At 35.0% G+C, this 12,425-nt stretch overlaps 1 protein-coding gene across 1 annotated transcript in view; it reads right to left on the bottom strand.

Annotated features, from left to right (window-relative positions):
- Positions 1–2,739: 2,739 nt before the first annotated feature.
- Positions 2,740–12,425, bottom strand: part of CAPS2 (calcyphosine 2) — a 30,852-nt gene continuing 21,166 nt past the window's right edge. The window contains exons 14-19 of the mRNA XM_075057709.1: positions 12,030–12,145; positions 8,964–9,037; positions 7,173–7,327; positions 6,537–6,656; positions 5,383–5,479; positions 2,740–4,072 (exon numbers count right to left, since the gene is read on the bottom strand). Coding sequence (XP_074913810.1) covers positions 3,897–4,072; positions 5,383–5,479; positions 6,537–6,656; positions 7,173–7,327; positions 8,964–9,037; positions 12,030–12,145 — 738 coding nt within the window. The 3' untranslated portion in view covers positions 2,740–3,896. The remainder of the gene's footprint in view (positions 4,073–5,382; positions 5,480–6,536; positions 6,657–7,172; positions 7,328–8,963; positions 9,038–12,029; positions 12,146–12,425) is intronic.

The raw sequence follows: 12,425 nt of genomic DNA, 5'->3' as shown, positions 1-12,425 counted from the left end.
TCCAAGTAAACACAACAGATGCTATAGTAAACATTAAGAAACCAGAGGAAAAAAACCACAAAACAGATCGGTTTATCACAGAAGTGTCCTTTCTATCATCTTTAAGCCTCTGCTTCCCCACAATCAAAAAGGAGTGCAACAGAAGTACAGGAGCCACAAACCAAAGTATTTCATCAGGTCATCATGTAGGTACCATCTTAACACATTTCTTTTCTAAGTACCTTCCAGTTCAGTTAATATTTTGAAATGTTCTCTGCGGAAAAAATAACCTAAATAGGTCTGAAAGGAAATACTGCTTGCCTCTTTCATCACCGGAGATGCCTCATGATTACCACAGAGTCCTTCTGACTCAGCTTCTCAAAGACAAGACGGTTATCAACATGAAAAGCAAGCACAGGATTATCTCGGTCTCTAAATTGCTGAGTATGAAGGAGAGGAAGGATAAATTATTAGAGTAATATACAGAAAAAAAGTGTGTGATTTTCTACCTTCCCTTTTTCTGCCACAGAAACTTATCTGCTTTGTTTTTCTATGGACTTAACAGACCAACACATAAGAAACCAGTTCTAGGCTTTTCCTTTTACTATCTAGAGAAAGCATGCTCAAAAAAAAACCCCAAACCACCACCAAACCAAATAACCAAACCCCAAAATACCCACAAGACCAAAAAAAACCCCAAACCTAACCAGCAGCTCCATACAAACACAGAGTGGTAGATACATTTTTAATCTTTTGGGTTTTCTGGCCCCAAAAGACCCACAAAATTTGGTCAGCAGCCAGTGACTCTTAGGGAAAAGAAATGAGTTTGTGGGTGTGAATCAGTAAGAACACCTACACTCAGCAACAAAGCTATCCCAGGTGAGGATCCCATAGTCCATTAGCTGACAAAGTGAAGCTACCGACAGTTCTCGCATGCGCCTGTGTTTTGCTTTTTAAAAATGCTCTTAAACATTCCAGCTAACGTTGCAAGTGCATATTCATTTGATGAAGTGGTCATAGACCTTGAGAATGAGGAGTTACATCACTTCGTTAACTTCCACTTGTCTTCTGGGAGCACGCGCATCTAATAGGACAAAATATGTTTGCTGCATAATGCACTTCCAATGTTCTCAATTAGGGCGGGTTGCTAAGACTTTTTAGCCAAAGTGTAAATCAGGGTGGCATGAAGACAACTAGTTTTATTAAGCAGTGAGTTTCAGGAAAGAAGCCAGCCAGCTTCTCCGAGAACACCACTTCTTAGAACACGTCCTAATTTAGAAAACATGGGCAATTCTGAGAAAGGTAGCAAGTGTAGAAAAATTTTGTCTGAAACACATATAAAAGGCAGAAAAACCCAGCAGACACCACCAGAAAGTTTTAAAGTTACAAAGCACTGATCAAAGAGGAGGATTCAGGTTCATCAGATGTTTGCAAGTAAATAAGAGCAAATCAGAATGCAATTAATCAGGGCATTGAGATGACTTAATGAAACGAAAGACACCACAGTCCCTGGTTTGAATACAGTTTCTGCATTTTTCTACTAACTGTAAGCATGGTGGGCCAGCCTTGGGTAGAAGTTGGGTTGAATTGTCACCAGCTTAATTTTAGACAATGAAAACCAGTGGGTGGATGGAAAGTGACTTTGGTGAACTACATTAAAAATTCACCATAGACATCACACCTGATGTTTTGAGGCAGCCACTGATGCAAAACTGACATTGTAGTTAATAGAAATTATATACCTAGCAGGTTTTACGTAATTATCAGAGTACCTACTTTATTTTCAGGCAATTTCTGACCTTTAGAATTTACCACAGATTACGCTGTTACGGATCTGTCTTCAGGTTAAGAAAAAAATTAATACATGACTACCAAAGCTATAATGTTCTTATAACAGCACCTCATTTTAGTGATAAGAACAAAATAAAGAACGCTTAATTTGCAGCAGATGTGACCTATACAGCTTCTGCTGATAAGCAGGCCCACTAAGGATACATCCACTTGTCATCAATTTTTCCATTCCATAGGATACTGTGGAATGACCTTCCTAAAAGCATCACAAAAAAATTAAGCATTGCAAAAAGAAATATGTCAATACCTCATTTCACAATCACTTCCACATTTATTAAATTGAGCTACAATTTTATAACGTTGGTACAACTCTCCTAAGTGAAGAAGTCTAAATCGAGCAGGCGATTCTTTGAAAAACTAATAAAAATGCCACTTGGTATTTTTCAGTTATTCAAACACGTTAACGAGCAGATCCCTGTAAAACCAGCTGAAGTTGCTCTTCTCAGAACCACCAATTCCAAGAACACTAATGAACAAAATATCTCCAGCAAGAGAAATTCCAGCAGTGATGGGGAGTAAGAAAATTGTAATCAGTCACATCAGAATTCTTGCTTAGAATAAGCATTGACAGAATTTGCCTTTCTCTGTAAACTAATACATATAGACTTTTCAGCCCCAAAAGAAACTCCCCAAATCCCTCATCTGAGGATTTAGAGCAGAAACTGCAGTTCTAGTTACAACTGAGGACAGGGTACAAACAATCAAAACATGACAACGCACAAGCTATTAGAACAAGAAAGTGCTCTATCTAGAATAAACCAGTCAGCCACAGAGGGACCAAAGTCCCTCATTTCAGCATTCCTTTTTCAGCACTGCCCTTAAATTCCTAGGAAACAAATTCCATCTCAGAGGAAGGTTCTGTTAACCACAGACTATAAATTCAAAACCAGGCAGACAAGCACAGAGGAAACTAATATATTTTAATTGCATAGGCTTAAGAAATGCAGTTCAACATACAGTTAATTTTAATACAGGTATATTGAAACCAAAGGCACACTCTCTCTCTCTCTCTCTAATTAATAATATATTTTCTATTTCTTAACACAAATAATTTTGCAGAATTAACAACATGTATTACATTGACAAGCATATCTGGCTGAATATTTGAAGTAGCAAGGAATATTTTAATTCATGGTTTAATTTTTGTTGTGACAGATGTGGTTGTGGTGGGGTTTTTTTACACTTTTCTGTTTTATACCTTCAGAGTAGATAAGAAATGCTATATATCAGTTTGACAAAGGATATCATTGCTAAATTTTAGTTAAAAAAAAAAAAATCACAGCAATAGAAAGCAAAGAAACCAGATATTTAAATATAAATTATTTGTTTTGAAAACCACTTAGCAAAATACAGGAAAAGAAGAAGCGTATTACAAAATATATGTGTGCTTATTAAAACCTTCGTGATTCAATGCTCAGCTTCAGATGCCTGACCAAGATGAAAAAAAATAAGATCAGTCAAGATGGTCCACAGGCCAAAGGACTAATTGGTGTGAACATCTCTGTGCTTTCCGTACTGCAGACATCCTCAAAATTGGAAAAGGATGACCTGCTTGCTTTCAAGCTAAGTACCAGCATAAGAAACAAGAAATGAGAAAAAAGAACATTATAAGAATAAACACATTACTTTTATAAGAAGAAAACTCTGAAGAAAAGCTGCCATTGATATTTATACAGTCAAATCTAAAGCTTCTCACAATGCATCATAAACTAAATTTTCTCTTGCATATACTCCTTCATGCATTTTAGTATTCTAACTCCCTCTTATTTTAAAATAGACCACTTTAATATCAAGTAAATGATGCCTTTTGCTATGTAGAACAGCCTTTATTATTTCCAATGAAAAGGAATGAACAGCATTTATATTAAAAAAGAGTGGTTAGCATAGCTCAACAGACACTCTAAGAAATTTGCCATATATTATTCTGAAAGCATCAAAAATTTTCAGTCCCTGAAATCAGTTTAAGACACTAATTATGAAGTAATGCACACCAAGACTAAATCCTCCCTATTTAGCTCACTCCTTGTTTAGAAAATGTATCCTCTTCATTTTTGTCATCTTCCGCTCTAAATTCCCCAAGGGTTCCTTAAGATATTAACAAAATCATCATCATCCATGATTCCAAAACTTAATCCTTCATAGTAATCTTCGAACTCAGAATAGGACACCTCATTGGGGTTGCTGCAGGACTCTCCTAATGTTTCTAGAAATGACGATTTAATTTCTTCTTCTGTAGCTTTGCCTGTAAAAGTATATTTTTCCATTAAATACATTTTCAAGATCAGTGAATATATAGCATTTATATAATTCAGGCAAGAAACTTTACAATTTTAGCCTACAAATAATTTTTTTCTTGAACAAATTCAATATTCTGATTTCAGAATTAAGTCATTGGCTCACTTAATACCAGCTGCAGAAATCACCTTACTTTAATAGCACGTGATAGCATTAAATATCAACAGAAACATGAGGCCACAGTCAATTTCAGCGAATTATGAGATCAGGATGATTTTTTTCTTCAAATGATTGCAGAAACTGAATAATGGATTTGTAAACTAAAATTTTGGTAATTCACGAGTTTTTTGTAATAAAGCATATGATTAATATAATACAAGTTCAAAGCTCTAGGAAAACCTTAGGATGCAAGTTTGCATTCGAAAAGTGTTCTGCAATTTGCATGTGCATTCTAGTGACTTAATAAAGATTGTACTCAAGATGATTTCATAGCATTGAGAAAAAAAAATGGAAAAAAAATATAGCATTATAGCATTGGAAAAAATTGCATATGTAACATCCCTATACCACCATGTGACTTCACATGTTACCATTAAAATCACTGGCAATACAAAAAACATCCTCTCTTCTATAGGTAAAACAAAGGGTCAGGTCACTAGGGAGACTTTCACAATGACTAGTTTGGTACATGGAGATGTTATTTTAGAAACTGACATACAAATATTTAAACTATTTTTTCATGGTGGAGTTTAAACAGTTTTGAGAATCCTGAAAAAATAATGAAGATACCAACATTTCCTCTGTAAAGGATGACAATCCTGTCCCAGAAATAAATGAATAATTTATTCAGAAGGAACTTCAAGTGCTGAGTACATTCAGTGTCAGTTAGAAATCTTGCATATTTTGATGGAAAACAGTAATATGAATACGAGAGTAATCCTCCTAAGTGAAAATTACTAATATCAAACGTGTCACTGATAACTTGCACGCCAAACCTGAGCAATAACTGCTTAAATGTAGTCCTACACAGATAGGGAAAGGAACTACTCTGCATATATGCAGTATTTGCAGCTTGATAAAAAGCAAGTATTAAAATTGTGTATAGGAACTCCATTACTATTTATAGTCATATTCCAGATAAACACATTATAGGTCATCAGAGGAAAAAAAGGTCTCCTTAACAGCTCAAGTCTAAGCCAACAGGAAAACGGTTTGTATTTGCAACCAGTTTCTGGATCTGGTATCTCTGCTAACAGGATTACTTCAGTAGTTACAGATTTTTTAATATTTTTCGTTGTTGTTGTTCATGTGAATTACCTGCCAACACTAGAGGATGTTTCTTTGCACAGTAGCATTTCCTGATATCTACCATAGGCACACTCCCAGTTTTGTTGAAATCTAGTTTCATATAAGCCTATAAGGAAAAAAAGAGTTTCATATAAGCATATAAGGAAAAAAGAAAAAGAAGGTAAAGATGTAGAAGATCAAATATACTTAATTACCTAGCACATATTTTTAGATCTTGTGCAATGGATTAAGTCAACTTACCTATTTTATGTAAAGCACCAGATACCAGAAAATTATTCTAGATTATGGAGTTTCATGATTATTTTATCTCAACAGCTTTCACATCAAATGTAGTGCCCTCACCAACTCAAAAAAAATTTGTCTTCTCTCCAAAATTTCTAGCTCAACCTTAGAATCCGAAGTTAAGCCACTTCCCTTCTGCCTCCTCCAAGTATTAAGATTTCCTGTGTCATTCTGACAGAGGGCTCAACACAGCCTCTTCAGCGCTGCTAACTGCAGCTTCACTTTCATTTCAGTTTACTCAAATACACATGCTTGATACATAAGACTAGGAGAGTCAGATCCTCCGTGATTAAAAGTATGAAAGTACATGTCATTTTTTCTTGATCTTGATACCCAGTTGCTACTCTATTGGCTGGTTTGCAATCAGTGTTTCATACTGCAAACGGCTCCACTACATTAGAGACATATAACAAATGGCATTTCAAACATAAGAAGTCTCACAAATATGACGACTCTAATTGTAGGTCTCAAAGGAGGCAAGTATTATTGTCTCCTATTTCAGACACTAAGTGAAAAAAATCTGCACGCAGATATAGTGACCTGCCAAAATAAGGAAACAGACTTCTGGAAGAGATAGTCTCAGGGTGCCAGATGCTTTATACACTGGACTGAACTGTAAGAATAACATACATATGCATAAACTCAAAATAATAAAGGAATTCATTCTAGAGTTTAAAATTAACTAATTCAACATTGGAACAGCATGCAGTCCTCCAATTTATGTTTATTCTAATAAACTGATCTGAAAGTGTAAAAAGTCAATTACCAGTTGCACAATTTAAGAAAAACAACAAAAAGCAACAACCAGAATATGACAAATAAGTAACTCCAAAGTTAGACTGCAAAATATCTACACTTAGAATATCTGCAACAAAACTTACTTTTCTTACAAATGCTTTCCTATATTCATTCATTTCTCCAAATACGGCACGAGTAAATTCTCCATAGTCGACCTTATCACTCTTGCTATCATCAAGAATAAGCCATAAGGATTCAAAGTCCTGCAATTTAAAAATATTTTGCCAAAGTTCTTCACTATGTCTGCCTTAGAATAAAACAATTGCTATAATAGGAAATTACAGTATTCTCACAAAAAAAACAACTTCCAAATCCAAACCGACTCAAAGATTTGTCAAAATAATGTAAGTCATCAATGGTCACTGATGACCATAATTCACATTATTTGCAGTTCTGATAGCTGTGGGCTATTTTTAAAACATAATACCTAAAGCAAGGAAAAAAGATAAGCAAATAGCATCATCTAAATTATTTTTCAAGGCCAAAAAAGAAAAAAATGGATTGAAGTTTGCATGTTTTTAAATTTCTTTTATTTTTAAGAATTTCTCATAGACCTGAATGCATAAATGCCAATATAACCACAAGGGGGAAAAAAAAACCAAACCCAAAACCATCTTGCAAAAACCAGCTATTAAACTATAGATTTAAGCAAAGAAAAGAAGTGATTCCATAAATTAAAGTAAGATAATACCCACGATTACAGTTTCAGCTAGACTTACCCCTTCAGGCATTTCCAAATGGAACACTTTCAGAGCTTCTTTAAAGGCTGCCTGAGAGAGAAAACCATTTCTGTTCTTGTCTACTTGTCGGAAATACTTTCCTAAGCCTGTTATAACCCAAACTCCTCTTTTACTTAGTGTCTCTCTGAATATACCTGAGGATTTGGAGAAATAAAGGACACAATGTTTACCCCAAGTGTGCCACATGGCATGGAGCTCGTATAAAAGTAAAGAAAACCGCAGCTACTTATGATAACTGCTGGTTAAAATGACATATCCATGCATCCAGGCTCCTTTATCTTTGATGAGAGAATGTCAGTTCAAATGAAACTACCAGTTTCTTAACATTTGAGGAGAAGTCATATAAAGCAGCAGGAACATCTAACAAAACTTTTAAAGAGATCACAGAAGGAAAGGAAGAATGGCTATCGCCCTCTACGTGCTCAGATTATAAAACTGCTTATTTCTGCTAGAACTGATCACGTACCATGATTCAACATACAAAGCAACTTAGGAATGCTACTTTGGTAATACAAACATTCCATTATGGGACACAGAGTTGCTCCTTCATTGCACAGACATGTTAACTACATGTGGAAACAAGAACAAATAAAAGTAATTCTGCAAAATCGTTCCAAAATGACAAGCAGAAAACTATTTCTATGGTAAAAATGACAGCATTATCAAACTTTTTACGTAGCAGGTTTACTTCAGGTATGTCCGGGTTTCTCAGCATACTCTGTTAACAGAAGTCATCTGCTATTATCATATTATATCTTCAAATTACTTGTGTCTACCATTATAAAGCAAGATAAGAGGGAGGGTGAAAGAAGGAAGTTTTTTCCAGTGAAGTTCAAACTCAAACGTATGTTAAAAGATGTCTTGAAGTATATACACGTAACCTTCTTCCAGGCCATGCCAGCAAACCTTAGATGTAGTCAGCTAATTGAGAAATCAATTTGTGTCTATTATGTGAGGGGAAAAAATAACTAGAAGATTAAAAAATATCCCTAATTGTTATTCCAACATTTTTTCTAAAAGTAAATGTCTAAGCAGACTTTAATGACCAAAGAGTACCTACTTAAAACAGGTTTAGCTAATGACAGTAAATAGTGGAGATTCTACAAGCTGGAAGCTGTTCAGTTCAATAGTTCTTGTTGACCACAGGTTACAAAGATAATACATAGCATTGCATAAACATCTTTCCACAATATAAACACAAAGCTATGCCTCTGTCCTAAAGGCTGTAGGTAGGAACCTGGTAAAATTTATTTACATACTCCAGAATATACTACTCAAATTATACTCACATATTTTAATAAGCATAATATTAAAGACTATAAAAAAAACCCACCTTATCAAGGTATAGAAATAATTTCCAAAAGAAGTATCTAGCACAAAATTAACCGAAGAAATGAGATTGTGTTTGTACATTTTGCCAATAACTATTTTAATTTAATGCCAGTTCAACATAGGATCAGCATTATGTTTCAGCATTTTTCAGAGATTATGTTGACACAGATTAACATTTTGATTACTTTCACAATTATTCTGTACTGTCTCCACGATCTTTAGCCAGACTGTTTATTTAAAAAAAAAGAAAAAGGAGAAAGTATTCTTATGATTGATTTAGGCTGATATCAGTCTAATAATATTCTGATAAATACCTAACTTTTGCTTAATTTCATTTATACAAATAAAATCTTTCTAACATCACTATTGTTCTTTGTGTTGAGCTGTAAAGATAGAGGTACTGAAAATAAAATTAAATGGGTTCTGGTAGATACAAACCTTGAATCTTCTTGAAAACTTCGCTGTCATCGACCACTTGCTTGGAACACTCTTGCTTGAATTCCATAGAAGATCTAAAATAATAAAAATCAGTGTTGATTGGTGAAATTACATGTAATGTTACTGAATTCAAAACAGCTGTAGTAAAAAAATTCTGAACTTTATATTTAATTCTTATACTACCCTTACAAGCATAGTATCCAATTGCTTGAGTTTGAGATGGAACACACAAAAGTCCTTGCTGAACAGCTGCAGATATGCAAAAATTCCTTTCTGACAATATTCCATTAGCAGCTCCTCTACTAATTCATTAACCATGGATAATTCCTCCTGTGCGTAAAATCTCCAGAAATTTATTTCAAGACAGTCCTAATCTTCAGCTCAGGCCACTGGAATAGTTTGTTAAAGCAACTACATTTAGTTACTAACAGGAAAATAACATGAAGTAGCTACAAATCTCTCTTTAGAAGAGAAATTGCAAGGGTATAGACCAAAAGCTGGATCAGCATATCTTAGGTGTGTTCTAGGAATTATGGTTAAATTTTGTGTTTTGTCTGGCACATTCCCTTCTGAGAAGGGCTTCCCAGAAGCCCCCATCAGAAATTGTTATAAAGGTTGATAAAAAATACTGTGGAAGAACCTATTGGATGAAAGAAAAAAAAAAAGTTCCTATAATTATTTAATTATTTTAATCAGAATAGGAAGGCAAATGGAAAAGCGTTACTGTCAACTTTGAGCTGCTTGCTCACCAGTGCTTTGCCATGGAGTACTCCTCCTTCTGCTTTCTGAGGCCAAAGACTTACCTCTCTGCTGTCCATTAAGACTTTTAATCTCCACTTTGGATACCTCCCATTATGAAGTCCCTAAAAGCTTGCCTGTATCAAACCACCTAAACTGGAAAGTCAACAACAACCTACAGAAGATAGTGTACTCTCTCTGAAACACATGTAAAACAAAAGCTTCATGGCTTGTAACAGCAGGGCATAGCTGCTCCTGAAAACCTGTAATAGACCTTTTGGACTGTACCTGAACAGGATTCTCTGTGAGTACAGTAATGGAGGTAAGAGGACTCAGTTCAAGAGTTTTGCACCAGAGAATACTGAGTTCAGTAACGCCCCCATTCAGAAGAAGAAGACAGACTTCACAATCTGAAATTTAGTCACTAATGGAAAGAACACAGAGAGAGAGTATGAAAAAGAAAAAATCTGTTCCACCACAGGTAGCCAAAAATCCAAAATCCCCAGTGAGGAGGTCTTCTTTCTGGAGCCTTCAGAGATAACATTTGATCAACTCCAAATTTCACAGGTATAAGATTAGCAACAAATTAAAGAAAAAGCTGTTTACCAGAATGATAGGTTTCTGAGATGTAATATGTCTTACATAAACTATATGAAATTAAACTATATTGTGTTTTACTTCAAGGAAACCTTGCAGAGAGGGAACAATTAGCACTAAGCATCATACCACTATACATTTGTATAACCAATTATGTTTGAATTTATTGTTTTATGTACTGTTAGCTCACTATGGCTCCTTTGCAAAGCTTTCAGTGTAAAGGGACCTTAAAGGGAATATTACCGTAACTGAGAACAAGCTTCATGTGTCTAAACACTTGCAGAAAGAAAAATAATAGTCAGTTAAGTTGTGCTAACAAAAGTAGTCTATAGATACTGAACGTCTTTAATTGAGATTCTGTTACTGCTGTTCCTAGTCAAGAAGGGATTGAAGCATTTGAAATATAGGGAGCTGGAACTGTTTAGCCTGGAGAAGAGAAGGCTGGAGGGATCTTGTCAGTGTGTATAAATACCTGACAGGAGGAGTAAAGACTGAGACAGGCTCTCCTCAGTGGTGCCCAGTGACGGGACAAGAGGCAATGAGCACAAACTGAAACACAGGAGGTTCCCTCTCAACAACAGAAAACACTTTTCTACTGTAAGGTTGATTGAACACTGGAATAGGTTTCCCAGGAAGGTTGCAGAGTCTTCAACCTCGGAGATATTAAAAACCCAAGTGGATGCAGCCCTGACCAACCTACTGTAGTAAACACTGCTCTGAGCAGGAGGGTTGGACTAGAGACCCTCTTGAGGTCCCTTTCTATGATTCCATGATTTTATGAAAATTTCTACCTTGTAACATCTGCTATCAGCTAACATTCCTCACCAAAATTTGAGTAATCAAACTCTGACTGTATTTCCAACACTGTTAGGTAACTTCTGTGTTCAGGCAACACAGCAGTGCAATAAATTTTATACCAAGATTTTATTTGTGCTAAGAATTAGTACATCCACAATAAAAGTGAGAAAACCCACACAAAGATGCTTCATTCCCTAGACAGTTTACTTCTGCATAGATATTGAGATGAGAATATTACCTTCAAAAATAAACACATACTCGAAGATTAACCATTCACTAAACCATTTGAAAAAGTTCAAAGAAATACCCATCTTTCAGACTGCGAACACCTTAATTTACTGAAACCTATTTTGAAAGAATATGTGCAGAAATCCTGTCCCAGTGCCTGAAGTCTTCAACAGGGTGCAATATCTGGAATAATGAAGGATGAAGGGATAGGAAGAGGAAGGAAAAAGAAAATGAAAAAGAAAAAACAGAGAGAGAAAATGCTAATCCTTCCCCTGCCTGTGTTCAAACACTTGCACTACCGTGACCAATACAAGCTTTTAACATAAGCTTCACAAAAGATTTGATAATAATAAAGTTGATCAAAAAAAAAAAAAAAAGGCATTGTTCCCCCAAACATAGTACTTTGGTTCATCACAAAAAAAGTTTCAGTATATGATTTGTATATAAAAACACCTGACTTCAAACAAAGCAAAAAGGACAGTTTCATAATTTAATTAATTCTTATTTTAAAATTCCTGCTTATCATTCTAGGATGTTACTGAATTACAGAACATCCACTAACACCTATTACTAATTTCTCCTAACAACAGCCTGAAGACAGATATTTTTTTTTTTAGCAGTATAAGATGTTAGAAGCTCTTATTAAAAAATCTTTTTTTTCTTAAGGAAGGAAAGGTAATTTGAAAAACAGTTAGCTGCACTTACTTTAGAAAATCCATAGCTGCTTCATCAATACTTATCACACGAAGGGTGAGAACTGGGTTCTGCTTAACACTTTCTGGAAGGTTATGATCAACACTTCGGAAAGTTAGGTTAGCTCCCTGTTGGTAAAGCATACAATGATTTCCAATTAGATTGTGTATTTCATAAAATACATTCTGCAAGACTTTCAAGTGATTGTTAAAAGCCTTGGTATGAAATAATGAAAAGGTATAGCTAAGGTCAGTTAACCTTTTTAACAGAGCCTTTCTAGTACTAAATAAAAAGAGCTGCAGGCTCCAAGATGACACATTATCCTCATAGAGGATATCCACATTATTTACATAGAGGTTTGTCTAGTAAGAGGGCCTACTGTTGCCTGATCTACAGCTGAGAAACATG

The sequence above is a fragment of the Buteo buteo genome, chromosome 26, assembly GCF_964188355.1.
Source record: "Buteo buteo chromosome 26, bButBut1.hap1.1, whole genome shotgun sequence".
Lineage (NCBI taxonomy): Eukaryota > Metazoa > Chordata > Aves > Accipitriformes > Accipitridae > Buteo > Buteo buteo.
The sequence above is the reverse complement of the archived record's forward strand: the minus strand, read 5'-3'. Positions and strand labels throughout refer to the sequence as shown.